This window comes from Exophiala xenobiotica (genome assembly GCF_000835505.1).
Source record: "Exophiala xenobiotica strain CBS 118157 unplaced genomic scaffold supercont1.2, whole genome shotgun sequence".
In the NCBI taxonomy this organism is placed as follows: domain Eukaryota; kingdom Fungi; phylum Ascomycota; class Eurotiomycetes; order Chaetothyriales; family Herpotrichiellaceae; genus Exophiala; species Exophiala xenobiotica.
Genome location: NW_013562493.1, coordinates 2,309,084 through 2,333,507, shown reverse-complemented (window position 1 = coordinate 2,333,507; position 24,424 = coordinate 2,309,084). Strand labels below are relative to the sequence as shown.

Here is a 24,424-nt window from a genome sequence, read left to right as displayed (position 1 = left end):
ACCTCTTCCAGGACAACCTCTTCCACGACAACCTCTTCCACGACAACCTCTTCCAGGACAACCTCTTCCACGACAACCTCTTCCACAAGTAGCACATCCCAACCACAGCCAAGCGGTACAGTAAGCCCAGATAATACCTGTGGTGGGGTCAACGGCTATATCTGCCCGTCAAATCTCCAGTGCTGCTCGAGGTATGGATGGTGCGGTGTTACAGACGAGTATTGCACCAACGGATGCCAAACAGAGTTCGGCAACTGCACAACCAGCACAGGAGGTCCACAGCCTACGACTACAGCCGCTGTGGTCAACGTTCCTCGTCCCCAGATTGGCTCTGTCCCATATGGATCGGTAATCTACGGTTGCGCAGTACCTGGAGACATTGCAATTACCTTCGATGATGGGCCTTACATATATACTTCCGATCTTCTGGACCTGCTGTCAAGTAATGGTGTGAAGGCAACGTTTTTCATAGTTGGCAACCTCCATGGTGCCATCGACCAAACCCCAGAATGGACCTCCGTCATTCAGCGCATGAACAGCGAGGGCCACCACATCGCCTCACACACATGGACTCACCCAGATCTGACCACTCTTTCTTCCGGCCAGAGGAAAGATCAAATGTACCAAAACGAACAGGCCTTCGTGAATATCCTCGGCAAGTTTCCAACATATATGCGCCCACCGTATCTTGCATTCGATGGTGCATGCCAGCAAGATATGTCGGATCTTGGCTACCACGTCATCTCGACCAACCTAGACACGAAGGATTACGAGAATGACTCGCCGACGTTGATTGTAAATTCCGAGAACACATACAACGACACCGTCACCCAGAACAGTCCGTCGTCCTCCAGCTTCATCGTTCTGAACCATGACATCCACGAACAAACGGTACACACTCTGGCTCAATTTGAGATTGACAAAGCCAGAGCTAATGGATATCGGCCCGTCACTGTGGGAGAATGCTTGGGGGACCCGGCAGGCAACTGGTACCGTGCTGGACCATAAGAGTTCGATACTCATTCCTTGACGTACCACGGGGTAGGATTAGTTCTATGTTTGGCTTTCCCAATGTTCATTTCTTGACGCGGTGTATAATGAAGGAAGCTTTTAGGTCATAACTAGTAGTAATTGGTTGTTGCAAAGATGTTACTATCTGCTTGTCCGCTCACAGTCAACACGTGCACCTATCCCGGGCATATAGTACGACACGTCGTCGCCTAAGTAGTTAACTACTAATATGGCTGTGAGGTTGAGTCAACTTGCGTTAGGAATCATGCCTCCTTGAACTTTCACGTCCTTAGATTCCGAGCTGGAGGCTTGGACATTAGTGAGACACTAGGGAATTGTCTTCGACATTTTCCCTGTCAGAGACGAGCCTCGACTCCTTGGGGATTGCCCAAAAAGACTGAGGAAGCAGATTGCTAGGCTCTTCAGTATTTATGCTTGTTGTGGCGCGATCCTCGGATCGCACCCTAACATTCCCTATAGATGCGGTAAAGTAGCTTTGATTACTAATGTCAGTCACTCCTACACGATGGGATAGTAAAGGCATCGAAATCAAGGGGTGTTTTTACGTATACACCGTCCTATCCGTGATCGAGTACGTACTTCAGTTATCAGCAGAATCAGTGGGCATAGCTCCGGCAGATGGAGCATAACGTCCTGAAGCCTCGTAGGTGCCGTATCCCAAGAGGATATTGACGAGTTTCACCAACAGTACTAGTAGTACCGCCGCAGGAGACGACTAACTCTAGGCCAGTCACTTAGATAGCTCATTAAATAAGACCACCGCGCTTACCTCCCACTAAACTAAATGCGCGAGATGCAAGCACAATGCCGAACTTAAGACAGAGAAGGACACTACCAATCTTTGATGGTATTACCATAGATATATTCCTAACCCTAAACCTAGATCAGTCACATCCTTGGCAGAAAAAGTGGTCCTAACTGTAAAACTCCGGCCAAATCTTAATGTTTTCAACTATATGAAATATAATAAGTTCATAGCGATAATTGTATCTTAAATTTTATAGACAAATAAAGAATTACCTAGAATTATGTCTCTATATAGTTAAACTCTTCTAGAGAAACTTAACCTAAAAGTTCGAAATCTTTCGAAATTCTATGATTTTCTCATCGAAAAAGTTAAGAAGCTCGATAATACTAGTAGTGTTTCTTATTACTTTAGACTATTACTATATAGTTATTAGGACTTTTTTCTTCTAAAATCTCTCGAAGATATATCTCTAGATAATTCTTTACTTATCTATTAGATTTTGATTTAATTATCCCTAAAAGTTATAATATTTATAGTAGGTAAAAATATCGATATTTAGTTATAGTTTTTCTATCGAGAATAGTTAGTTTCGGTCAATGTTAATTTATAAAATTGTAATAGTACGGATAGTTTTTTATCTTTGTATTCAAAATAATATAAGTATACTACTATTCTAAAAGTACTTATTCGTACTATTACAAAGTAATAATTAATAAAATAAATAATTTAACTTCTAAACGTTAATTTATACTAGTATTTACTAACTAGAAAGATTTAGTAAAAAGGATAGAAATATTAAATAAACTCTTAAGAAATTTAAGTTATTTTTCAGTGAAGACCTTATTCAGAATTTCTTTTCGCTTCGAATATTTATTCTATTATACGTCGAATCGTAAATCAAGAATCGTAGATTAAGAATTATAAATATTCTAAAGCCTAACGCTAGAATTACTATATCTAGTATCTAAAATATCTCCGATAATAAATTAAGACGATTGGTAAAAATATATAAAAGTACTAGTATTATATATCTCTTTTAATCTTTATACTTATTTCCTAAATATTATTATTCGTTAAATTAAGTATCGATTAGATATCGATCAGGTATTACGATTTTTTTAAGCGACGACGAAGTGCTTGTTTTAGGATCTTATAAATAGGCGGCGAAAGTCCGTCTTTCGAACAAATTTTGGCGCTTATAAGCACCTATCAAGTATATTCACTCGCTTTCTGGCTCTACAAAAGTTAACATTTTAATATCTAATAGATATAAGAGTATTATAGAGCTTATGTCCTATTAATATACCAAATTCAATGTATATTAATAAAGGATTGGTAGTGCGAGGGGCTCAATTCTCAGCCAGATCCTGCTAGGTACGCAACGAATGGTGTCAGGCACTGTGTGATAATAGAATTACTATTAAAAATTACTATAAAATCCTTTTTAGTATAAGTATATATATTAGAGAACTATTAGAGAATTATCGAAACCAAAGGAGAATTTCAGCGACTTAAGGACTTGATAATTATCTACGATATATTCGAGACGTCTTAGCTAATTTAGTAGAGGACCCTTAGAAGCTTCGTATATATTTATTGGATATATTAGAAAACCGATTTAAAACACTAGGGGTCGGCACGTACTACCGTATAGTTAATAAATCTAACGATTGACTTTGAGCCGAGTCAAAGCGGACCATATCGAGTTCAAGGGATGCTTGTACTGAGCCAGGATTTGGCCAAGATCATGCCAGAGTCGAACCAGAGTCGAGCCCCGAGCGGTTGAGCGGTCCTACGACGGGATCTCCACAGAAATTCTTAAAGAACAGAGAGATCGATTTCGGCTTCTAATGACAGCGAAAGAGAGCCAGCAGAATTCCTCGGAAGCGCCTAGCTTTGCTTGTCGGGCGGTCGTGGGGGCAGGCGGTGGTGTGCGCTGGGGTGGGGGTGGCAGTAGGGGTCGCAGGGGCTGCAAAAGCATTCAGGATTTCGTTCCGTAGATTGGAGAAGAGCGCCGAACGAACGAGACCATTGCGTATAATTCGAGAAGGGATGTTCTGATAGTAGAAACGCCGACAAGAAATAGGTAACGCCCTAAAAGGTAAGGAGAGAAGCGAAGCCTAAAACGAAAGACAGAAACGAAGACAAAGAAGCAAAGTATACTTACTAGTAACTCAGGAAGAGAAAGAGCCGTGGAATACCTTCTAAGTCGCAATGAAAAGTCATGATACAGGGTTGAGAATTAAGCGGTGATGCTCGACTAGCACTAGCACTAGCACTAGTCTCCTTCCATCATTCATTCCATCAATTACTAGTACTAGTATCAGGCTTCAACAGATGATATATTCTCTGCTGATTCCCCCGAAATGCACAATACTAGTACTAGTAGCAAATACACGGTCGAATACATGATCAAACTGGACGATGGCAAAACCTTGATCAGACTTCGCTTTAATGGAAGGGTATTCGACATCGAATTTGGGCCGGAGGACCTCCATGATCCAGTGAATCCGACCGACTCACAGCACTTGGAGCAACAGTACCTTCGATGCGCTTCAACATGCATTCGGCGATGATGGATCTGTGGAAGTTACCACTAGTACCAAAGCCGACGAAGTTGATGAAACGACTGGATTCTCTGAACTGAAAGGCCACTTCGATACGGCCGCCTCTCCAGTTTCGAGCGAATGTGGTTACGAAGAGGATCCCGTCCTAACCTTTGCCGTGGAACCGTTTTTGACACATGGGACCTTCGAAACTTTCGCCCCGGAATCATCAACGCCTTGTCTCTATACCTTACAGGACGTCCTTCGCCCTCCACTTCTATCGTTCACTCTAGGTATAGTAGACGGAAGTCTAGTACCGATCCACCGGTGTCCAGAGCCAAAGAAAACCATGGATCCACCCTGGGCAGCTATCTGCAAATCCGAGCATTGGCTTGAATACCCCAGGGTAAATGCAAAAGAGATTCGATTGGCTCAAACTTCTCAAACTTCCTCAAATACCAACCTCAACCTTGTGATGTTCAACGATCGGATTAGCTGGTTTAAGCCTGTTTTGACCGGGGTCGATAATCTTCCGTACATTCGAGAAATCGATATACTCTTCAAACTCTCTCGGGAAAATCCCAGCCATAAGTTACTACGCTGCCCGCGGCTAGAGGCCATTGTACTCGATGACAAGAATGGCGATATGGGATGTATCAATGGTCTTATTCTCTCCGCCATCTATCCTAATCATGGGACTATAGCGGATCGAGTCAATAGACCCGAAGGACTATCACCCTCCATTACCTTGTGTGAACGCTGGTATCATGACGTCGAGAACATGATACATGTCTTGCACAATAAAGGCTTCATCTGGGGCGATGTTTCACCGAACAATATGATGATTGACGAGGATGAAAATGTCTGGATCATTGATTTCGGTGGTGGATACACTGAGGGCTGGGTCGAACAGGAGGACATGGAGACCAAGAAGGGGGATCTAGAAGGACTCCAGAGGATCAAGGAGTTCTTGTTGGATAGTCCTAGTATGAACCGGATAGAAAATGCCACAGTGTGAACACAGTTGCCCTGAAAACATGGTCTGGTTTGTGGAGTGGTCACTTTCTAGAACGTACAGCCCGGCCCCCTCCAGTGCAACGGCACCGTATCCTCGCCCAACTTCTCCATCTTCATCAGTTTTCCATAAAACGCCTGCGCATCCTCCCTCCCATGGCCGACGACACACATACTCCTCCTCAGATACGGCATGTCCTCGACCACCTCCTGCACACACTGGATTAACCACTTCCCCAGCCCCTGGCCCTGCCACTCCGGCAGCATATACACGTCCGTCAGGTAGAAGAATGTGACTCTATCCGTGATAGCTCTGGCGAAGCCGATCAACGAGGGCTCACCAGACTCACCAGGGCCACCATCACCACCACCATCACCACCACCATCACTACTATCTGCGGAGGCATCGGCACCACCTGACTGACTCTGTCGAGCCTGAGCCTGAGCCTGAGCCCCTACGGACGTAGGCTTATGCACGCTCTCGGCAATCTCATGCAACGTCGTCGCCGGGTCCGCAGCGTGAGTGTGAGCGCGTGCACTAGACCCTCCCGAAGTGGTCTCCAAGTGCAGGTCCATGTCCAGGTCCAGGTCGGCCGCAGGCGGCGGCGACGGCGTCGGCGAGTACACGCCGAACACGAGCGAATTGTCGAGCATGGCGCGCATCGCCGGCTCCGGTATCGACCGCGCCCAGTAGACTTCGTCCGAGTCGAAGGCTTGCTGGAGTGCAGGGATCGGGACGAGCGAAGGGTCCGTCGAGATGAGGAAGCCGTCGCGCGTCCACGTTCGTCCGTGTTCGGCCGCGTGGGACATTTTCGCCGACAGGAGTTGGACGATTGAATCGTTACCCTTAGCTAGGGGGGGGTTTGACTTGGTCAGCCGCGAGGCCGTCTCAGACGTCTTCGGAATACGGAGTACTGACGCAGAGACTGTCGAGGTGTCGAACTCGTAGAGAGCCCCCAACCCGGGACGTCCTGACCACACCGTGTACCGAGTACTTGTGAGCCAATTCGCCGGTGACAGCTACAAGGGTATTGTGATGCTGGAACTGATGCCTAGCCTGACATGTCCTTACAGGCTTGGTAACCAGCTTGTAAGTACTACCTTATACTTACTCGACATCGGATGTTAACAAGCAGCAATTATGACTCTTGAATCTGCAACTAAAGATTGCTTGAATACTAGTATGACAGCCTCGACCAACTTACGTCACTCGTGCATCGGATCGCCGCCCCTGACAGCGGGCATCGCCGTTAAAGACTTACTATTCGTACAGGAGGCATAAATCAGGAACAAAAACGCCCTCAATGTTCCGGGACCATGATAGCCCGGAAAGAGAATGAGAACGAGAATGAGGACGAGGACGAGGACGATATCTCCTTGAGCGAAAAGACATAAGTAAATCTAGAAAACACCAGACATCCGCTCTCAACGCCGCGGGATTGTCATGATACTAGTAACCTCGACAGTTCACCGTCTACCTATTATGGCCTGCACAAGAACAACCCGCTACAACTCCAGCTTCCATTGTTGAGGCACAAACTTCTTGCCGGCAGGACCAAAGTACTTTTCAAACAGAGCCTTCAAATCGCTATCCAGCAAATGCATATGCTCCCCGTGCACACCCAAAAAGTCCAACCCGCCCTTCTCGTCCAGCTTCTTCAGGCCAATCCAGTCTTCCTGGTAAATCGGCCTGTCCCTGAGCTTGGTCACCGAATTACTGGTCACATTGACCTCCGCGAACCACCCGCTCTCCTTGGGGATGACCGTTTTGTCCTCGTCAAACACGACCATGACAAACTTCTCCAAAGCCGCCAAGTTCTTTGCATACGTGGCATTCTTCTCCTTCCGCTCATTGTTGATATCCGCCAGGAAATTCGAATGCTCGAGGTAATTCTCGTAGTCGTTCGTGTCCCTGTAATACTGCGCAGGCACGAGCCGGGACTGCACGAAATCCGACCACACTGTGCTACTCTTCAACAGAGCATTGGCGCCCTGACAGATCCAGTCGGTGGTGCTGGCACACTTCTGAAACTCCACGATGCCGTTATGCTGGCTGCCGAAAGTGACCAGTGACCGAACCTTGGGTGCCCAGCTGCCACATCGTTCGACGTAGCCACGCAAGAACTGCCCACCTTGGCTGAACCCAATGGCGTCAATGGCCGGTGCTGTCCTGAGGATGTTGTCTTTTGCAAGCGCATGACAGACGTAGTCAAGTTGCTGGGTGACGTTGCCGAAGAACGACGCTTGTCTGTCCGCAGAACCGGCTGCGCCAACTGCGGAGATGAGATATGTGTATGTACCAGGATGGATTTCGTCAACCAGGCTTGCAATCTCTTTCAATCCTTTTGCATCGGCCGAGTCGCCCAGACCATGCCAGATCACCACAGGGAGGGGATTATCGTCGGGAGCATCAAGTGCTTGCTTGGCCAGTCTGGTATATTTGGGGGACAGTCTTGTGATCTCGACGAGTGGTTCCGAGATGGTTTCTGGGATGTTTTCGGGAGTGATTGCGACCTTCGGCGCGAGAGTGCCAGTGTGTCTCTCATTTGGAATCTGAAAGACCTCGGCTTCCGGAAAGATCACGAAGGAGTAGATGAGGGCGGGAAGGGATAAGAGGACGGATACTGGGCTGAGGCGCATTGTCGCGGGCGCGGTCGCGGCCGTAGTGATTATATCAGTGGTACAGGCAGAAGCAACGCTCTCTGTTGAAGACCGGCTTCGTAAGGGGCAAGGATTATAGAACGAGAGGATGGCACCTGGGAGGATGGTCGAAAGAATGATAGATGCCTGCGAAGGTGATCTGTAAATCATCACATCCAAACCCCGGATTCTTGGCGGTAAACGCGCCTAGAGAGGGGAAGCCTTAGAGAGGAATGCCCGGAACCTTTGCTAAGCCTAGTAGATGTCACAGATACACTGCTTTCCAAAGGTTTCGACTAGAGGATCTTCCTGTATTCCTATAGTATGCTGTTACTAGTGGGAATCATGGCCAACAAATAGCTCGTGATAGTTCGCACTGTAACAACTCAACTACATGGCCCTCGGTATGCAAACGTCTCCTTGCGTGCCCGGCCTAAGCCGATCAATATGCCCAAGAACGCCTGCGAAGTAGAACCTATGGACTCATCAACACCGACTCATTAAAAGAATTCTCAATTACTCCAGCCTTCAGCCCCTGTTCGGCCTTCATCAACAATATGGCTGACCCCCACGACGAAAGAATCTCCTGTCTCATCCACAGGCGGCTTCCACTATCAGATCTTGCTGTTTTTCTCGCTCCACGGTCATGAGCCAGAGACAACAACACCACGATCTCATTCTCCTGATTGGCCTCTCTTCGTCGTCCTTTCAGGTTCGCTATGATATGGCCTGGGCTCGAGAAGCATTACTCATCGTCTCGCACGAATAGAGGAGCGACTGCAAGAGCAAGATAGCATCAGCATTACCTTTCAACAAAAGACATGGGCGTGCTCACCAGTAAATACACCTCACATTATCCTCCCGGGAGTTTGCCATCCACTCATCGAAGCAATCGGCGTGAGTTGCATTGTGGCATGTCGTACAGCGCCATTTGTCATCCCGGCTCCTGAGTCGATTCAAGCAGATACCACACTTGCTTTCAGATGCGGCAGATCTACGGCTGCTGCTTGAAGCATTAGAGGAGGATGTCGACGAGACAGATGGAGGTGATGGGGCAGGTGATCGTCTCTGTTGCCGCCGCTGATACGAGACCCTGGTCGAGGTGGCTATAGGATCGTCGTCTTCTTCGCTCTCGGCATCGGATCCGAAGAATCCAGAGTCGCTGTCCTCGCTGTCGCTGTCGCTGTCCTCGCTGTCGCTGTCGCTGTCGCCCTCTGCATCATGGTGCCGCTGGAGGGTCAGCCCATATAAGAAGGACAAGTCAGCTATTGTTGATGTCCTGGCACGGTGTTCATCATCAGTGAGGGCCACGACTGCTTCTATCAGCCGCCTTGCCGATGAATATCGTTGAGCCAATTCGTTAACGAGGTCTTCGTCCCGTGCTGAAGCGAGGGTATCGACCGACCGACGTTCGCGGCGACTGTTGGAAGTGTCGAAGTCAGTCTCTCTTCGAGAACCGGATTGTCGCTGCTGTCGTGCTCCATCCCCTCTCGCAACAACCCGATCAAGTTTCCTCTTCCATTCTTTGGCTTTGTCTTCGGCCTGGGACTGGTGATTTCTAACACAGTGAAGCAACTTGGCCACGCGAAACAAGTCATCCATCACACTACGTGGACTGTCTCCATTTGTTAAGTTTTCGGCAATCCCTTCCAACAGGTGAGCTGCTTCTTCGCGATTACGTTTAGCAGCTAGGTTCCCGCAGGTGGGCTGTTTCTGTCCATAGCCGATGCAGGTAGGCCAGTCAAGAGGATGCTTGATGCGGAGGTCTCGGCAGAGGCTCTCGACTGTAATCATGACTGGACACGGTCACCAGATGAGATGTAGGAGTAAATAACAGGAAGATCAATGGTTTGCTGGGTACTGTTCTGACAAGGAAACGCCAGGGAATCGCAGGATCTTCATGCCATTTTGTACTCTTCATGGTCAGCCAGCAGTGAACCCGTCCAAGACCGTATCATTGAGCAACATGGTCACAGCCTCAGAGGACCAGGGCCAGTAGAAGTCAGTCGAAGCGCTGCCTGAGAGGTCAGGCAAACATAGCCACAATAGTTTTCCGGCCATGCAAGTACCTCTTGCAGGCACAGTAGCGACGGACCATCCGTCCTGTTCATGCAAGCTCCGCCTCGTTGCGTAACCAGTCTGCAAGACCACTCGCTGGTAGCAGGAGCGTCCTAGCCAGAGGCCATCGAGGGTGTGCAGGCCCCAGACCTTGGCTGGTAAAGGACACCTTCTCTACCATCTGAGTGGCCCATTCTCTCGTGGCTTGGACATGTAACCTCAACAGGCGAGGGCGGACCATGCAGACGCAAGGCATGTGCTCATCAGAACCTCTTTTTGGTGTTTTGACTGGTTTCTCCGGGTGGCTTCGGCCTGCAACCTGGGGGCAGACGAGCAGCACCGCACTGCCTTCCATCCAAAGCTTGTGGTAGGATTCATGGCTAAGCTAGCAGCCATCGTGGCATCCTCCGACGTGACATGTATGAGAAGAACCGCTAGGTCGTTCGAGGGATGCATGCGGCCGAATCGGCATATATTTCCCTCAGTACCATACATAGTAGTCTCCCACTGGATTCGCATGATGCTTCTGTGCAATTCCAAAAAGAAGTGTTGATTTGTATTGCCACAAGCGAAGGTATCTCACTCACATTCTTGGAAAGGTACCTTGCGGCTACTGTCATTGCAGGAAACTCGACGTCGGAAAGCCGGATATGACGGCCAGCGGTCGACCGTTTCTCGACCCAGCAAAGTGCATAATATCGGCCATGTTGCTCCCCGAGCGCTTAAAGGCTGTGCAAAGATGCATGTCAGTTATCTGCACCAGCTGTGACCAGCCTCTGTGGCTCCCTTGTCTGAGTGCCCAGGGATGAGACACGAACTGTGTGAAAGGTTGTTTCTCACGGCTGCCCGGGACAGAAATAACGCAAGGGTTGCCTCAGCTTGCAGACATCAAGAGTGTCATATCAGACATTGATATTCGCGCAAAAGCGTGACAATGGATGTAATGGATGATTAACAAAGATCGCCAGCTGCAGTGTCACCAAAAGCTTCAAGTCTTCCCACGCTTCCCCAGATCTTGGCAGGCACAACATCAATACGGATCTTGGCTTCGTCATGATGCATGATGGTTACACATTGCCATAGGTACTATGGTAAGTAGGCAACGCCGTCTACAGATGCTCTTATTCACAGCACAGTCAGATAAGGATTTTAAGGACATGTTCCGAAACGCATGTGTATTATTGTGGCTCGATGCCGATATTGCAAAACCTCCTACAGGCATTGATTGTGCCAGCAGCGCCGGGCCCCCCTGGGTATCGCTTCTAAGGACGACAGCCTCCCATTTTAATTTCGAACGCCTCGTATCTCATGAATGCTGCTGAATCAAAGCGACAGCCTTACCCCAGCAGGCCCAGCCCGTCTTCCTCAGCAACCAAAACTCGTAACCTCTTCAAGTCCTGTGTCCATTTCCGCGTGACATGTAACCACATCTGCCTTTCATCCGATCGTTTCTCGTCAATGTACGCTTCAAGTGTGGGCTTAGTCTGCCACTCTTCCCAGACCCTCCCATCGTGAACCAACATCTCGCATGTTAGATGGGGGTATTCAGCCTTGGCTCGTGCAACAGCTTCCCTGTCGGATTTCATGCGCAGGTCCTCTAGCTGGCAAGGAGGACAAGGATGGCTCTGATGCGGCAGATGATTCGGTAGTCCCATATAATGAGGCGTTGGGTAGTGCCCTGACGACGTGCAGGAGAAGGAGAACCCCTTCGATGAGAATGAGTCTGTACGGGTAAATCTCCGACCTAAAGGGGCACACTCAGCTGGCTGACGAGCAACGCCAGGCAGAGGAGCCATGACTTTGGTATTGACTCGTGAAATAGGAGAACTTGGTGGAGAGATGTTCGAGAACTCAGATGAGTTCGACTCTAAACTTCCAACAGACGAAGAGCAGCCGTCCCGCGACGATATTGGCCGTAGTGCCAAGTTCGATGTCCGGTTCTGACAGTTGTAGCATTTATATGGCTGTTGTGGGAGCTTGAACCCCGTCGTCTTGAGCACCGGACACGGACAGCTGCAAACCTCAAAGCCCATGAGGATCCCATGCCCACAGCAGAAACGTAAAATATGTGCCTTGCACATGGTGTATATATAGATTGTTTGTCGTGTGTTGTGGTACCGCAGCGATTATGTAGAGTGGAGATTCTGTAACGAGGAGGGTCTCGTTTTCAGGCGATTATAGCGACATTCTCAATGAGGAAGGCGTCGGTCGAGAAACCCTGGACGGTGGACTTGAACGCGCAGCGTCCTTCAGCGGCACAGTCTGTCTGTGAATGTGCCTGGCGCAGGATTTCGCCCGTACCCAGCAGCAGCCAGTCAAGACGCCGTCTGAGGTAGCAAGTGAGGCAGGTTTCGCTTGTTCGTTTGTGTTATGAAGCTGCGGCGACCGTCGTGGGTTGGAAGGTGAGTGATGAAGGTCACTGTGCCATGAGAATATCGGCCGAGGAGGACGTTGTGCGACCGGGAGGGGAGATATGGCCGTGACGGAGAGTAGCTCGGTGGACCCGTGGATAAGGAGGTCGTGGAGACACCAGCTGTAGACTGTTGGTTCAAGATAGAGTAAAACGAAGGGAACCAGTCAGTGGTTATGTTTATGTATCGAAATGAACGGCTCAACCGGGTCGGAAAAATGGGTCTCGAAAGTCGGCGAGGTTTTAAGTGCGGCAACGAGCGAACGGCCGAGTACTATATGGTCAAAGAAAATGGAAATCTCCAACTCACGAGTAGCGTAGGAGGGCGAGGATCAGATAGAGAAGAAGCAACACGGTTGGGAGAAGCAGTCGTCCATTGTGCTCGTAACGAACGAACGTTTTGCGCCAGGACCGAGATTTTCCCCTCGATGCTCGTACTCGTTGGATGAGGCAGAAGATGTTTGTTTAGCGAGGGTGGGGTGTGAGGGTCCGAGAGAGACAGAGACAACGGGAGTGACCAGGGTAGAGACTCGAGAGACAGAGAGAAAGAGAGGGGGAGTGGGATCCATGCAGCCCGAAATCGCACTTGCAGCCCACACGAGAGCCAACGACGAGCCCATCATCATCCACCTTCTCCTGCAACTCGTCATTAGCCGCTTCCAACCCCCAAACTAAATTGCGCATGGCAAGACCACACACGGCATGGCTCCCATGGCTTCTGTTGAGGCGCCGCGCAATCCAACGAACCCTAGTTCATGTCAGTTGATGGTCAATATGCCAGGACCCGATGCTTCACGAATTCACGAATGAAAACAACATCATAATAATCACCATCCTTACGTTGTTGTCAAGGCTGCTGCTTCATTTCCTGCTATGCACACAGTAAAGCTGCTACTGGAACCTTGTGCGGTGACCTGTCAGACCTTACACAATAAAGGCCCGCAAGTTCCACTCTCATGCTTCAGATTGCAACTCTGAAAATCACCACGGCTAAAAGGGTGAGAGAAAATTGGTCCTTATGCCCTCCTTCGCCGCTCAGGAACGACTTTCGGAACTGCTACGGCTCCTGTTGCTCTCTGAATCTCACCTTGTTTCTGCCTGATAGCGCTGTCGCGAACAAGTTTCGGTCTTGCTGGCCACCAACTGTTGAATTTGCCCTTAGTGGATGAACAGTGTTGACCTATACTATACTCGTCTCGTTCAAAAGATCGTGTCTTTGGGTTCTAGAAGCCCACGAGTCTGATCGTTGCTCCAGTCAACCCCCGCCAATGTCGGGCAACCAAGCCCCAACCCCAGAAATGCCATGCCCGGTATCCCACGATGGCTGAATCTTGCTTGGACATAACGGAGTGTTAGCGTCGTCTGCAGTTTCGTCAGTCCACCGGCCACCTCGAAAAGAGGCAGAATGGCGGCGGCGTAAAGGGTAACTCGGCTCGAGGCAGACAGCAGACAGTCTTTGTCCACGGGCGAGCCCGGAGTGAGAGACGTCCATCTCCAAGTTTCAAAGTTTGCCACATGCTATGAGGTGTGCACAGTAATAAGTCGAACGGCTAATTTGAGGTAGCTCGCACTTTGCACGACATGACCCATAAAAATGACGGAATCTCTGCAGAGTCGTTTGTTTAGCTGAAAGTCCCGATGGTGCAGATCGAATGCGGCAAATTCCCGTGCTGCAGTCATGGTCCCAACGGCGTGGTCCTAACGGCGTGGTGCCCTGCACACTCTAAGCGCTGAAACGGTGGCTAGAAAATCAATCTCTTATCAGAGCAGACGACAATATGGGAAGCCAACAAGAGACTTCGGAACTCGGACAGATAACGATGAGCTTTTTGCACCTATCTGTTGATAAGGAATGCCGCTGGTATTCAGCTGCAGGCCACAGAAACGTTCATGCGCGGTGAACTGCCTAATGCAAAAGGTCTCGTGATTTTCTCTTCACTCTCCTCGACTTTAGGTACAACAATCCATCACCTTTGCCGATCGACAATCATGCTAAGCGCTTCCACTGCGCGGCCATGTGTTGTAGTACATTTCAATGCTCTTGATCAGAAGGGCGTTCTCACTTTTGGGAGGGCCACACGTCCAACCTGAATCATCACTGTTAGCTTCGGTAAAAGGCAAGAGTCAACAACATGTCAGGTCAAATACCCTTATTCCCGTTTGCCCAATTGTTCCAGATCCATGATCCTGGCTCCCTCGGAACGTTGGTTGTGAACTTCCGCTGGAGCTTGCCGTCAAGGTAGAATGCGGTGTAGTACGGCGTCCAATCAATTCGGTATTCATGCACTGCAGCCGTGCAATCAGAAGGCGCGGGCCCTGTCGCCTGGGTTGCTGGCGCATCGGCGGGATTTACTGCTTGATTCGTGTACCACATGGGAATGGGATTGCGTGGTCCATTGTTCGACAAAGACGATGGATCGGTCAAGTACTCGATATCGACCTCTTGGGTATCCGATTGGTAGAAGAACAGGCCTTGGAACGTTAGAAGATCTCCCAGTGACTGAAGAATCACAGAGCTGCTCACCATGGCAGGTCCCAGGAACCTGACTAAATATAGCTTTCGTCCGAACACTACCGTACTGGATGTTGTCCGCCACTGTCTCGACTTGGGCGCAGCCCAATCGCCAACCGGAATTTTGACTGGGTTTTTGACGCCCAGGGACGGTCAAGGCAAGCATTCCGTTGACGATATGAACATTGCGAGGGTCATATTGAGGGTTGAATGCAACAACAGGCGACGCACCCCGTCCTCTTTGATGGAGGGTGTAGTTGCTCTTCTGCAGCCCTTCAGGGAATCCGTGATGGAAGGTGTACACGGCTCGATGGTCGAAGATACCGACTCCGTCAACTGACCAAGCGTTGCCGATTTGTGTGACATCTGAGTTGTCTGTCGACGTGGGGGCCGGTGACTTGCTCGCGATAGACGCGTTAGTAGTTGAAGCAACAGTTGGGGGGCCAATGCCAGGGAGGACTAACGGTCTGACGACCACGATGAGGGCTGTCTGGCTCCGGATTTTCGGGCGCACTATGTTCTTTCAGAGACGTTAGCTGAAGACACGGCTTCGATTTGTACGGCATGGGCAGCGCTAACCGCGTGACAGCAAGGATGTTCGAGATGGCCAGCAGAATGAGTCTAGTTGGTGCCAGGCAGAGGAAACTTCTGAAGGTATGAAGAGAATGCTGCAGCTTACCGATATATGTTTGCGGCTTTTCTGGAAGCTCATCGGTCTTTCGTTTTCCCAAGCAGCGGCTACAGAACTCTTTCAGCTGTTCTCCTAGAGGCATCGTAGGGGTTGGGTGGTGAGGAGACGAAAGATGATTCTGCCAAGTTGTAAGTAAATGTTGGTCGGCGGTGAAGATGTGAGGTATACCAAGTGAGGACTCACTACAGTCAGGGGCCTCGTGTCCGCTGGTTAGTGGTTGAAGCGATGGTGCGGGAATTGAGATGTAAGGATGTCTGATAAAAGCGTGGTCGATGAGAGCGAGGGGATGAAGGAGGTTCCGAAAGGTCAACAAGTAAAGACATGTAGTGAAGCATGAGTTTCACCTCATTCCCAGCGAGATTCCTTGTGACTCCTTCCAGGCAGACTGTTCGGAGCCGGCAAGAGGTTGGTTTCGGCTGGGCCATTGAATGGCAGCCGCAGGGCTACAGTCAAAGTTGAAAATATCTAATCTGTGTCATGCCGAACCCAATCTCACACCTGCCACTTCACCTCGTAGCCGAACACTGTCCTCCGTAGAATTTCATCCCCAGGATCGTTCTCGAACATGACTCTGTCCATAGCGTGCTGCAGTATCTTGTTGACCTGGAATCCAGCGACTCGGGCCAGCTCAAAGAAGTGTAGATCTTTCTCCAACAACCATGGACGGTATGGAGTAAAGAAGACCAAAGCTACAGAGTCATGGGCTTTTCTCAGGCAATCACGAAGCGTGGTCAGCAGTTTCGCATGCTCCGAGTGATTGAAGAGGATGTCGGCAAGAATCAGCACGTCAAACCCGTCACGGCCAGGTTGAAGGTGAGCTTTGAGTGGTTCTGCGGAACTTCCCCAGAGAAAGCCTTCTGCTACAATTTGGGACTTGTCTGGGATTGCTGTGCAATGCTCAATATTGTAACGCAAGTTCTCGATCAGATCTGGATCTGGATAGTCCGTCACAACGACCTTCTCGGCTCCCAAAATAGTCGAAACAAGACTTGGCAGACCAGCGCCAGCACCTAGTTCTAGAATTGATTTTCCCTTCACGATCAGCTCAGAGTTGTCTTCCAAGTATCGGGAAATGACTTGACCCGCATTCCATAGCAGGTGACCCTGGGGATGAGTTAGCTGGATCTAGGATCTTACATGCAGGTGATGATTCCACACCCATAAAGGACTATGGCCCACGAGTCGGAGACTGAGGTCTTGACCATTTTTCAGAGTATAAGTGGTGAAGGTGGCTGGCTTTTCTGGCTGGTAAAAATCTGCGGGCTCTTGGAATAGGTCTAGCGAGTGAACACCATCTTCGTCATCACTCTGGGTCATTTCTGGGAGAGCCTTTTCCAAGGAACCAGTCGCTGGCAGATTTCTGAGTAGCGTGTTTACAACGAAGTGATTTTATGCTCGGTCGAGTCACCAGTGGTCACCTTGACTGATGAGACTCGGTGTTGGGTGTTGTGGCTTGGCATGTCGAATGAGAATATGGTCACGTGACAGTCACATCCACATGCATGCGGCTTCGAAATTACCTTCGCACGTGCTTACCTAAGGTAGGTATTGCCAGTCTCGCCGTCTTCTGCCTCCCGGGTTCTTATCATCGTGAAATGAATACGAGTATTTGGCCAGCCGTCAATCGCACCGGACCAGGACTCGGGTTACAATCCGATATTGCCGTACCTCGGGATGGCCGCTCACGATGCGTCATGCTGACAGGTCCGTTAGTCCTCGCCTATAGCAGTACCAGTACATATCTGTACATATCTGCAAAGTACTTAGTGATCGACGTAGGTACCAGCAGTCCGCGAGTCCAAGCGCACGAAAATTGGGGGTTGTACGTAGGTAGTAACATTGGGATCGTGATGCATGTGGAGATGGACACGGAGAGAAGCCGCGGCATGATGTTATATCACCTATGAGAAGCCCGAAGATACCTGGTATACTGCTGGTATTGGAGGTGGCCTGATATCATTGCCGCCATGATATAACCTGCCTGAGAAATGCATCGTCAAGGACCGTGATGCTGATCTAGTAAGGTAGGATGTAATGCCTCGGGGAACGGAGTACCTGAGACCGAAATCAATCTCGCAGAAGATGAAAGTGTACTCCGTACAGCGGGAAATTGTCGGAGGCCCAGCTTCTCGCTTTTTCTTGCCCCTCCCGCATCCGCCCGTGACTCTGAGAAGTTGAAGCGTTTAGCCTATACTGGCCTTACTATAGGTGAGTGAGGTGACTAACTTACTAGTCGGTGGCTCGGTGCCTGGTACTTTTCGTTCCTGCAACTGCCGTGAAATTCCATAATAATGAGCCGCAAACAGTAAAACCTCATTCCTTTTGGTCCCTCCATCACATCTTCACCCATCTCAAAGCCTTGTCACTGTACCTCTCCCTCCTCCCTATCTACCGATCCAGAAATCTCTCTTGCACGTCAGCACACTGGGAGATTTCCTCCGACAAGTCGATCCAATCGAAGCAGCCCCGCACGCTCTCCAGGGCAGGACCATCCGCTTCCACATTTCCTCCCCCACGAATATCTGCAGTAATCATCCGACTCGACTGCCCACTCTCCTTCCGAACCTCTTTTCGATCTATCGCTTTTCTGACACCATCCCGTCGGCCTCGGTGGTCAGCCAGCCCCAGTCCTCCAGATCTAATAAGGCAACGAAATTTGGAGAAACCCCCAGTCTGGACGCTGCTGATACCTCTTCTCATCTCTCTCCAAAGCGCCTGCCATTCGCCGCCCCCGGCCTTTCTCTCGGGACGTTACACCAACTTCTTGTCCTCCTTTCGTATCCTTTACCCTCCTGCGCAATTCTCTTCGCAGCCAACGATAGACCTACCTTTTGACGCCCTCACCACTGCTGCCCGCGTTCCTCCATATCGAATACGCTCTCTAGCCGCGCGCTCGTTCAAACAAGAAAAACACCTTGGACAACAGGGAAGCCGCCTGCTCAGCGGCTCTCTCTGAAACATCCATTCTACCACTCCGAGCCTACCTTCCAAAATGAGCGATTATCCCAGAAGGAGCGCTCGCATATCACATCTACAGCAAGAACGCAGAAACAATCTGTCCGCTCCTCCTTTTGCAAACAGCTTCTCACAGTCTTCAAGTACATCGACGAGTTCGCATCCGAGCCCCATCAGTGACGGTCTTCAACCTGCCCAGCCGCAGCACACACCCCAGCCTCAGCCTCAACACCAGATGCAATCGCTCTTCATGCCTCTTCAACAGCAGCAGCAGCCTCATTCCCACGCTCCCTTACCATCGCCTTCTACGGCAGAGTTGGAGCCTTTCTTCGGTCGGCCGCATTCGCAGCCAAACCCGTACGCAGCGCAGCAAATGCATCTCAGCTATCAAGCTCAACAACGACAACAACCCTATCAAGGACAATCACAACAGATTGAACAACCGAATCCACATCATCAGTTACATCCACATACAAATTCCATGTCGCAGGAACATCCTGCCCATACCCAGCCACTAAATCCAGGCCAAATGCCGCCTGATTTTCTTGCCGAGGCAGCTAAACGCGCTCAAATTGCCTGCCTCATGAGAGACCTTGGAGACGTCTCACTGTAAACAACCATCACTGTCCCACTACACTTACTCGCGTGAGGGCTTATTGGCAAGGCATGTACGGAGTAGGCGACAGCCCTCTACCTGGCCCTCTCGAAAAGCCGCTGCTACCCTTGACACACGGCTCAATTTGCCGAGGCGGGCATCTGACATGTGATTGACACAACGAAGCTTTTCAGCATGATGCCTCTACCAAAGTGGTTGCTTCCCGCTCCGGGCCTTTTGACCTCCATTATTATGCATTTCGGCTTCTTTTCCGACGACCTCCAGTCTTCCGAGCAGTGGACTGAATGTCATGCATCTCTGCAGAACATACCGGCTTGCTCCACATAAAACACCTTTTCGCGATTCGCGACAAGGATCATCTCGGACATTCTCTCAACTCAGAGTATTCTCGACTTCCACGACCATCTCCTTGGACTTGTTTCTTACACTTTTCAATTCTCGATTCTGGCGTCGATACCCAGCCTACCGGCATCTGTTTTGACCGATGTTGCCGTCGCTCATGATGAAGCAACTCTAATTCAAATCGGGCATCTAGACAATGTTTAGACGGACCATCCTCTCCGACTTCAATGGATCACAGAAGACGTTGCTTTCTTTTTTTTGACTGTTTGGAAATTTTCACGACACTGTTTCGTTGGCAAATGATCTGGGGCGATGCATTGCATTTGGTGCATGGCGTATCAGCGGCCTTGGAGCTAGCTCTGCTTGTTGATTTGGTTTGCTTCCGGTTAAAGAACGGATTTTCCTCTGGGCTCTACTCATCTGAATTTTGTGGGATGAAGGACAATCGACGCAAGTTGCATATATAGCGGGCATAGTGATCTGAATACAAGAACCTCCCTGATCTGTGATCGGGGCTGGTGAACCGAAGCAACATTTTGCAGTCTTCTCATACGTGGCTCATTTACTTGGACATTTGTCTCTCCCCACCCTGTACATGCCTCCTCATGGTCGTGCTCATGCCCATGCCCACTCCGATTCCGACCGATCCGTTTTATTCGTCGTCGTCATTCCACTCATGCTCCAGAAACTCGACGAAACCTTTCACCACGGGCCTGCGGCCCTTGACGTATCCCTGGCCATGCGCGATCCCTGCGCGCTGGATCTGTGTATACTTCCGCCTCAAGCGCTGAAGCATGGGCTGCGACAGGGCCACGCTGGCCGGGATGTATATACTCATACTTAATTCGTAAGTCGTCTCACGCTCACTTTCGGCCGGCCCGGACACGGCAGACGCAGCAGGAGCAGACGCAGCAGACGCAGCAGGCGCGGGTATCGGCACCGAAAGATCGACCTCCCCCGCATTATCGGCGTCGGCGACACCACATTCCCTCGCACGGATGAGCAAAAGCTTGACGACATCCATCGTCGCGCTCTCGAGGGTTTGCAGTGCGTCCGAGTCTGTGGCTCTGGGCAGGACGGTGGCTGCGTGCGGTTTCACTTCTTCCCCTCCTCCTGTCTTTGCAGCAGTCACTTCTGTCGGGACGGTGTGGTTGGACGACTTTAGCTGTGAGAGGGCTTTTTTGCTCGTCGGCTTTGCGGGGGGAGGGAAGAGCGCTGCCCAGATGTCCCGACTCGGTGGGCTAGTGTCGGTAGAGGGGATTGTGAAGAGCGGTGTATCCCAGCGCGAGAATGGCGAGGGCGGTTCGTACCGCATGGCGAGCGAGGTCAGTGTGGAGACGGAATACGGTGGTGAGGATGTCGGAGCAGGTGGTTCGAGAAGGGCGCTTGGTGGTGCTGGCGTCTTTGATGGCAGTTCCTGGTCTCGAGGATGAGGCGTGCTGCTCGTAGAGGACCGGGACGGAAACGCGGTGGTGTCTGGCCTTCTGTCGCCGATGTACAAGCTCTTCAGGGTCATGGTATCTTCCACTTGTGTTTGCTGCGGTCGTTGTCCTCCTTGTTCGCCATTCCCATCAAACCCGTCCATCGACGACGAGCGGGACCGGCTCGGTTTGTTCACGACAACCCTGTCGCCGTAGATGGCTGTGTGGCTCTCTGGCATAAGGTCACCCATCACACTTTCTCCCTGTCTCACTGAGCCATTCTGCTCGGTCTCGGTCCCGGCACTCGTCTCACAGAATGTGTCTTCTGCGCGGCCCCAAGCCCTCAGCCGCTCTCGATTCCACTGCTTACACTCATCCTCCTGTGAGGCTACATGCACAACGCAGCAGCGGGTACCTACGGCCTTGGCCTCGCACCACAACTGGTATCTGTAACCCTTGATGTAGTTCAGTCCATCTGCAATCACGATGTTGTCCTTTGAAACGGCTCTTTTGATCGCAGAGAACTCTGCCGCGCGGGCAGTCTTTTCTTGCGCGGCGGTGTTGTATGTCTGGTCTCTCAGAGACTCTGCGGTTGGAGGCTTATCCGCATCATACGGTTCGTCGGCAGAAGCGTGATGAGAAGGGATTATCTGTACGGTTCTCTTGGACGATGCCGGGTCGGAGGAAATGTAGGCTCTGAGGTCGGCCGCGATTTGCTGGGCTCGGTGAGTCTTGCCTGAGCAAGGAAGGCCCGTGATTATTAGGAGCTGTGGACAAAGGTCAGTCAGAGCCTGATAAAAACCATATGGAGTCACAACTCACCGGCATTAAAAAGTCGCAACCCCCAGAGGCCCGAGTGAGTCTGGGATAGAGATTAGAAAATTAGTTGGAGACGAACTTGTCCGCAACGCAATCTGGTCACTCGAAAGTGCGGGGGATACGAGGATACGAGGGTGACAGTCAAAGTACCATCAGTACCATGAGTGTTTGAATGTGGCTCATGCGGCATGACCAGGTTATGGATCGGAGACAACCAGCTATGCTAAGCCACCAAGTTTAATACACAAACCATGTACAATGTCCCTTCGCATTCGCGTCACGGTGCTGGGAAAACCCACAGGGGATGGGAAAACCAGCACCAAGGGACGAAGAGAATAACTGCATAGTACACCTAACTAAATCAATGAGACACCAATAGAGACGATGCAAAACACGGTCCTCCACATACTAGCAAGCTCAATGAGCCTGCCTGGACGCCATAAGAGTTGTCTTAAGGCATGACACTTAATCGACCAAGCACTACCACACGTACTGCATGTTGTCAATATTCCAGCCTTTTATTCACTTCAATCAAAACATGTCTGCGTACAACCAAAGTCATCAAAGTACCTCAACAACCGAATCAACACATGCGTCCACTTCCATGTCCGCCATTCTTCTGCGGACCATGTCCGGGTATCGTTCAGCATCCTTGGGTGTCCTCGGGAATCCTCGGGAGATATATTGGCCTTTCCAGGGAGATATAATATGCACCCTTGTCCGGAGGGGTGAGTCCTGTCAAGGAAAAAGTACCCGAATGACTGGTCCACTTGTGGCCTGGTGCGACTGCTGTCGCCATGATTGTTCTTGCCATGGATAGTGAAATGTGTTCTGTTGCGTCCTGGGTATTGGGATAACTCATACAGGGTGGGCTGGGTCCACTCCCGTACTATCCAGATAATTGCAATGGCACAACGTTACAAACTTCTCAACATGGACTGGCAAGGTATTCATAGATTGAATGATGGACTAACAGAGAGGGGAAAAGAAAATTCAACCAGGATAACCCTTGGATCGAGACGGCAAGCACCGTGACACGTTGGGAATGTTCGAGTACTGGACATTGCCCAGTGGGGTTGTCATCATGTTGCATCCCTTCAACTGATCGGAGTACATGGCTGGAGCATTGTATCGTGCCTGGTTGACAACACGGCCATGACGGGAGTTGAAGGCAGCACCTGCGATCACTTGCACTTTGGCGTATGCCGAAGATCCAGATCTTTTCATTGGGGCCGAGCCGGGGGATGTTTGAATCTTTCGCCGTTTGGCCTGATCCGCAGTGGTATTTCGATCTTTGGGACAGTCTTTCTCGTCGTAGTCATGCACGCGTTTCATGTGATCACGTTGGTTCCAACGGCGAGGGAATCCGTTTCCTGCTTTGGATCTCTCGCACTCCCGGAAATTGCACAAGAAGGGATTCAATCCGTGGTTGTGGAGTCCATGGGCTTCCCTTTCATGCCTGAAAAGGCAGGCGTTGGAAGAAAATCTGGCGTCCTCGCACTCTGGTCTGTCGGCGAACTTGCACCTATACGGCCTTAAATGGGAATCCAGATATTTGCTGCGCGAGTCGTGTTAGGAGGGACCCCACGTGGCGATTGTGGGCAACTTACTTGTAGATGCATTTTTGCCTTGTCGGTTTGTGGGAGGTACACTTGTGCTCTTCAGACATGGGGCAGTGGTAGAATCCATTCGAATCCGGCCTGGCATCATACAAGGGATCATTTCTGGCCTTGACTTTGTCTCCAGATGGCTCATCCTGGGGAGTCCGGGTATCATGGCCGCGGGTGTTAGATTCACCAATGGCACCATCACGTTCGGATGCAGATCGAATTGGCCTTGGTTGGATCACATTACGTCGTGGAGGGCTGCTCGAATGCGGGTTAGCAAGCGGAGAGCACATGATATAAGGCGATCTGACCTGTATGAATAGGTTTTCGACATAGTGTTGGCCTCGTAGTAGGACATGTCATGGTCCACGTGGTACGAGTCATCCAGGAAATTCTGGCCTGACAGACATCGTTGTTGAAATAGTTCCTGGTGGACTTGTTCCTCGGGCGGTGGCGTCAAAGGCGGATTCGCAAGGGGTATGTCCATGGAATAGGCATTGTTCATCATTCCGGAGTCATAAGGGGACAGATCCGCTGGCATATATCCGGAATTCATCATATCCTGGGTCTGGATTTGTCCGGGATAATGTGACGAAACAAGATTCATTTCCGTGAAGGAGTTCTCTGACAGGACATCATCTGTCAAGAACTCATATACCGGGTCGGTATCAAAGCCACCATGGGTGGAAGTCACGGCAAGAGCAAATGAGTTGTCCGGGGCAGTCAATGAAGGGTAGTTCATCGCTGAAGATGCCGACATCATGAAATCATCACTGTCAGGGTAGTATCCAGTGGAGAGAGAGCCGGTGCTTGATCCTGGATATCGGCGCGAGCCATTGATTGAGGTCAAGCAGAAATTGGGATTGATCAAATCATCCATGGGTGCAGATCTGAAGGCCATACTGTCCGGATAAGTCACTGGGATAGTCCTAGGTGTCCGGCTTGATGATCCTTGGGTCGGCGACAGCTGAGAAACAGACTGTCTGGTCCTTGAATGCATGGTTTGATTGAGG

The 24,424-nt window shown here is 50.3% G+C and overlaps 10 protein-coding genes across 11 annotated transcripts; 2 read left to right on the top strand and 8 right to left on the bottom strand.

Annotated features, from left to right (window-relative positions):
• Positions 1–4,675: 4,675 nt before the first annotated feature.
• Positions 4,676–5,344, top strand: PV05_03066 (uncharacterized protein; the record flags this gene model as incomplete). The annotated part of the gene is made up of 1 exon (XM_013463688.1): positions 4,676–5,344. One exon carries the CDS (start codon positions 4,676–4,678, stop codon positions 5,342–5,344), a length of 669 nt encoding a protein of 222 aa, XP_013319142.1.
• Positions 5,289–6,459, bottom strand: PV05_03065 (uncharacterized protein). The gene is made up of 2 exons (XM_013463687.1): positions 6,260–6,459; positions 5,289–6,191 (listed from the first exon to the last, which is right to left on the bottom strand). The coding sequence occupies exon 2, from the start codon at positions 6,148–6,150 to the stop codon at positions 5,392–5,394; it is 759 nt and encodes a 252-aa protein (XP_013319141.1). The 5' UTR covers positions 6,151–6,191; positions 6,260–6,459; the 3' UTR covers positions 5,289–5,391.
• A 238-nt stretch (positions 6,460–6,697) lies between these two features.
• On the bottom strand, positions 6,698–8,115 carry PV05_03064 (uncharacterized protein). Its single transcript, XM_013463686.1, has one exon. The coding sequence runs from the start codon at positions 7,978–7,980 to the stop codon at positions 6,847–6,849; it is 1,134 nt and encodes a 377-aa protein (XP_013319140.1). The 5' UTR covers positions 7,981–8,115; the 3' UTR covers positions 6,698–6,846.
• A 166-nt stretch (positions 8,116–8,281) lies between these two features.
• Positions 8,282–10,978, bottom strand: PV05_03063. Of its 2 annotated transcripts, XM_013463684.1 has the most exons (3): positions 10,857–10,873; positions 8,816–10,767; positions 8,282–8,757 (listed from the first exon to the last, which is right to left on the bottom strand). In XM_013463684.1, exons 2-3 carry the CDS (start codon positions 9,772–9,774, stop codon positions 8,730–8,732), a joined length of 987 nt encoding a protein of 328 aa, XP_013319138.1. In that variant the 5' UTR covers positions 9,775–10,767; positions 10,857–10,873; the 3' UTR covers positions 8,282–8,729. The 2 variants fall into 2 exon arrangements, with proteins under 2 accessions (XP_013319138.1, XP_013319139.1); XM_013463685.1 differs by having other exon boundaries at positions 8,816–10,978.
• A 154-nt stretch (positions 10,979–11,132) lies between these two features.
• On the bottom strand, positions 11,133–12,967 carry PV05_03062 (uncharacterized protein). Its single transcript, XM_013463683.1, has one exon. It carries the CDS (start codon positions 12,117–12,119, stop codon positions 11,376–11,378), a length of 744 nt encoding a protein of 247 aa, XP_013319137.1. The 5' UTR covers positions 12,120–12,967; the 3' UTR covers positions 11,133–11,375.
• A 1,473-nt stretch (positions 12,968–14,440) lies between these two features.
• On the bottom strand, positions 14,441–15,733 carry PV05_03061 (uncharacterized protein; the record flags this gene model as incomplete). Its single annotated transcript, XM_013463682.1, has 5 exons — positions 14,441–14,535; positions 14,597–14,920; positions 14,973–15,357; positions 15,425–15,480; positions 15,640–15,733. The coding sequence occupies 5 exons, from the start codon at positions 15,731–15,733 to the stop codon at positions 14,441–14,443; spliced, it is 954 nt and encodes a 317-aa protein (XP_013319136.1).
• A 410-nt stretch (positions 15,734–16,143) lies between these two features.
• Positions 16,144–16,968, bottom strand: PV05_03060 (uncharacterized protein; the record flags this gene model as incomplete). Its single annotated transcript, XM_013463681.1, has 2 exons — positions 16,144–16,755; positions 16,810–16,968. The coding sequence occupies 2 exons, from the start codon at positions 16,966–16,968 to the stop codon at positions 16,144–16,146; spliced, it is 771 nt and encodes a 256-aa protein (XP_013319135.1).
• Positions 16,969–17,917: 949 nt separating this feature from the next.
• PV05_03059 (uncharacterized protein) lies at positions 17,918–20,108 on the top strand. Its single transcript, XM_013463680.1, has one exon. The coding sequence runs from the start codon at positions 18,644–18,646 to the stop codon at positions 19,217–19,219; it is 576 nt and encodes a 191-aa protein (XP_013319134.1). The 5' UTR covers positions 17,918–18,643; the 3' UTR covers positions 19,220–20,108.
• A 108-nt stretch (positions 20,109–20,216) lies between these two features.
• Positions 20,217–21,813, bottom strand: PV05_03058 (uncharacterized protein; the record flags this gene model as incomplete). The annotated part of the gene is made up of 2 exons (XM_013463679.1): positions 20,217–21,752; positions 21,808–21,813. 2 exons carry the CDS (start codon positions 21,811–21,813, stop codon positions 20,217–20,219), a joined length of 1,542 nt encoding a protein of 513 aa, XP_013319133.1.
• A 984-nt stretch (positions 21,814–22,797) lies between these two features.
• On the bottom strand, positions 22,798–24,411 carry PV05_03057 (uncharacterized protein; the record flags this gene model as incomplete). The annotated part of the gene is made up of 3 exons (XM_013463678.1): positions 22,798–23,362; positions 23,415–23,669; positions 23,723–24,411. 3 exons carry the CDS (start codon positions 24,409–24,411, stop codon positions 22,798–22,800), a joined length of 1,509 nt encoding a protein of 502 aa, XP_013319132.1.
• Between the last annotated feature and the right edge of the window lie 13 nt (positions 24,412–24,424).

Excerpts from the sequence above, each read along its gene's own strand:
- PV05_03065 (XM_013463687.1), bottom strand. The coding sequence starts at position 6,150 with ATGTCCCACGCGGCCGAACACGGACGAACGTGGACGCGCGACGGCTTC.
- PV05_03064 (XM_013463686.1), bottom strand. The coding sequence starts at position 7,980 with ATGCGCCTCAGCCCAGTATCCGTCCTCTTATCCCTTCCCGCCCTCATC.
- PV05_03063 (XM_013463685.1), bottom strand. The coding sequence starts at position 9,774 with ATGATTACAGTCGAGAGCCTCTGCCGAGACCTCCGCATCAAGCATCCT. Across the intron at positions 8,758-8,815 it reads AATGTGAGGTGTATTTACTG|TCGCTCCTCTATTCGTGCGA; the intron begins GTGAGCACGCCC and ends TTGCTCTTGCAG.
- PV05_03062 (XM_013463683.1), bottom strand. The coding sequence starts at position 12,119 with ATGTGCAAGGCACATATTTTACGTTTCTGCTGTGGGCATGGGATCCTC.
- PV05_03059 (XM_013463680.1), top strand. The coding sequence starts at position 18,644 with ATGAGCGATTATCCCAGAAGGAGCGCTCGCATATCACATCTACAGCAA.